At 53.6% G+C, this 3,180-nt stretch overlaps 1 protein-coding gene across 1 annotated transcript in view; it reads left to right on the top strand.

Annotated features, from left to right (window-relative positions):
• The first annotated feature begins 359 nt into the window (after positions 1-359).
• The window catches only part of STRN4 (striatin, calmodulin binding protein 4), a 24,076-nt gene continuing 21,255 nt past the window's right edge, over positions 360-3,180 (top strand). Inside the window, exon 1 of the mRNA XM_010852649.1 lies at positions 360-379. Coding sequence (XP_010850951.1) covers positions 365-379 — 15 coding nt within the window. The 5' untranslated portion in view covers positions 360-364. The remainder of the gene's footprint in view (positions 380-3,180) is intronic.

Below are 3,180 nucleotides of genomic sequence, written 5' to 3'. Positions count from 1 at the left end.
AAAAAAAAAAGAAGAGATGGAGGTTAGATCCCTGGGTTGGGAATATCCCCTGGAGAAGGGCATGGAAGTCCACTCTAGTATTCTTACCTGGAGAATCTCATGGACAGAGGAGTCCAGTGGGCCACAGTCCATAAGGTTGGGGCGACTCGAGCCTGCTGAAGGGGGAGTAGGAGTGAACCGGCTGGCGGAAAGGTTCCTGAGAAAGTGGCCTCGGGAGGCCGAGGGGACCCCGGGAGAGCTCAGCGAAGGGCGTTGGGAGAGGATGGAGGGGTCTTGTATACGAGTGAGCCAAAAGCTCCCAGGGTGCCGCACGAGGGACTCCGCATTCCGTCCCCGACCAGGTGCGCGTTGGAGGCGGAGCCCGATGGACCCCGGGTGGGTGAGAGGGGGCGTCGGGGGTGACCTGGGATCAGCCGGGGGGCGAGCCCGGGGCGGGGAGCCCGTGTGAGTCGAGAGAGGAAGGCCGGGAGCCCGGGACGGGTGGGTGTTTCGGAGCGTTTGGACTGGAGGGACTGAATGACGGCTGTGTTGAGGACTCCAAGGATGCGGAGCAAGGTCTCCGGGCGGGAGGTGGGGGGGCGTGAAGGTGTGTGACCTCTCCTCTGAGGAGGAAACTTTGGGGAGCCCCGGCAGGCCTGGCTTCCGAGTGCAGGGTAGGGGTCCCAGGGTTGGAAGCACGAATGGAGGCAGGACGTGAGCCAGGAGCCTGTGTTGGAAGAAAACGGAGAGCCGAAACTCTTTGGGGATATGGAGGCGTGGGGGCCCCCGCCGTGAGATGGGAGGTGTGTGGGATGTCAGATGGAGAACCCCCGAACTGGAGTATGGGAGGGTCAAACTTGGCCAGCTGTGGAGAGGGGCGGTGGGATGGAGACAGTGAAGAGGAATCGGGGGACCTGGGGCATGGCATGGGGAGCCTTTTTGTAGGAGCAGGAAGACAGCCAGAGGAAACATTTCAGAAAGATCCTGGGATGGGAGGTGTTCGTGGAAGTTTCTGGGAAAGGATCCTATGGTTTGTGGAGTAGATTCGGGGAGGGAGGTGTCCTGAGATATTTGGAAGAGGCTGAGGAGCTGGGCTGGGTTTTGTGACCTTGAGAAATGTGGGTCAGTTGGCACAGTGTCCTGAGGAGCCTGGTATCCCAGTGGCAAGGATTTGGAGGGTTGGGGCATTGTTAGCAGAAGTCAGTATCTCCTTCTAGCATCTGGTCTTTCCTCTTCTGAGTTGCTGTTTCGTATCTGGTTGAGGTGGGGACCCAAGTAAATAACCAGATTAGAATTTTCTTCCTAGGATGACTAAAGAGAGCATCCCACACTTCTCCCACCCCGAAAGGGATCTTCACTGTGTGGTAGCTGAGGCTTGGGGTTAGGGTTGGAGAGAAAGCCTTATGTAAGTACCCCTTGCTATGGTATCCCATCTCCACTTCCCGAGCGCTTGCCCAGGGTCTTATTAGATCTTCTCAATACCCCCATTGTGGAGACAGGGCCAAGGACATTGCCCTTATTTAGCAATTATAATAGCAGCTGCTATTTATTGAGTATGTATTATGGGCAAGACACTGTATTAGACACGGCAGATACATGGTATCGCTTAGTCCTTGCAACATTCTGGGAGGGTGGGGGATGTTATTCCCCTTCCCTTCCTTTTCAAAAATAATCAAAAGAGGAAGTGGAGATTTGGAGAAGGTCAGTAATATATCGAGGGTCACAGCCTGTGGGTGGCAGGGGTGGTCTCTGGGCTTTCAAGCCCATGGATTATACCCATCTGACGCCCAGGACAGATGACAAGCTTGTTTCAGGGCAGCTCAGTGACCTTCCCAGGATCATCCACGCGGTCATAGCAGACCAGGGTACCCTACAGCACCCACCATGCTGCTGCCTCATCTTTGAGACCAGCAAGAGGAGAGATGCGTGTGCTTCTGCACTTAGTGATCCTTCTTGGAGGCTGAGCGGAAGTGGTGGTTTGTGCCCCGTTGGGCTGTCCTTTGTCCGGGCTCCAGCGTCACTTATTTTGTACTCTTTTGTTGTCGTTGTTCTGTTACATTAGTAAATTTCAAGGATCTCAGAAGTGCCTGTGTGTATAGATGTACACACACACCCAAGTGAGTGAGAAGGGAAGGAGCCGCTCCCCCAAACCCTATTATTGCTATAAAAGTAATTTAGCTCTGTGTGTGTAATATATGAAATCCTATTCCGTTCGGTTCAGTCGCTCAGTCGTGTCTGACTCTTTGTGACCCCATGGACTGCATCACGCCAGGCCTCCCTGTCCATCACCAGCTCCCGGAGTTTACTCAAACTCATGTCCATCGAGTCGGTGATGCCATCCAGCCATCTCGTTCTCTGTCGTCCCCTTCTCCTCCTGCCTTTTACATCCTATTACACGCATCATTTTGTGACTTATTTTCACGTACTTATACATCTTTTGCGCTTCTTTCGTATGAGCACACAGAGCGCTTATTATTTTTGGAAACTGCACCCCGCGGGTGTCTGCGCCCACAGCTCATTTAGTTTGTGTCCCCTTAATGGATTTTTTGGTAGTTTCCAGGTTTTGCCCATTGGAAGTGGCTGCAGGGACTGTCCTCGTATTCCCTCTTGTGTGAGTGTACAGCAGAATAAACAGGTGGGGTGAAGGAATAGACGTGTTTATAAACTGGTGATTGGTTCCGCCAAGTTGTCCCACATTTACACTCCCCGCAGCAGCACCTCTTTTTATACACTTTTACTTGAGCACTTATCACTTAGAGAGGTGTGACTTCTCCCGCGAGAGCCTTCAAGGCCTGGACTGCGTCAGATTCCCCATAAACCCCGAATACCTCTTCTCCAAATAGTTTCTTTGTGCAGCTGCTCCTGGCACCAGACAATCAGTGTGGGGGAATGGCAGAAAAGGCAACTTCTTGGGAGGTCCTGCCAGGAGGCGCCCGGAAGATGGGAGCAGGGAGCTGGCATCGTGGGGGGATTCTGAGAAGGAGGTGATGAGGTTTCTGCCCTTCAGAAACTTCCAGGCTAACGGAGAAGGCTGGTTTGCGCAGGGGGTTACAGAGGTTCGCACGCAGTTGATATTTCAGTGGTGTGGCTGTGGCACTTCTGCAAAGGGCTGTGAGCTTTTTTGAGGACAAGAGGAACCTCGAGGGGGTGGGGGTGGGGGTCTGACTGGACATTCAGGGATGAGCAGGGGCAGCGAGTACA

Source organism: Bison bison, unplaced genomic scaffold (genome assembly GCF_000754665.1).
Source record: "Bison bison bison isolate TAMUID 2011002044 unplaced genomic scaffold, Bison_UMD1.0 scf7180017864313, whole genome shotgun sequence".
NCBI lineage: Eukaryota > Metazoa > Chordata > Mammalia > Artiodactyla > Bovidae > Bison > Bison bison.
Note: the sequence above shows the minus strand (reverse complement) of the source record. Positions and strands in the feature narration are given on the sequence as shown.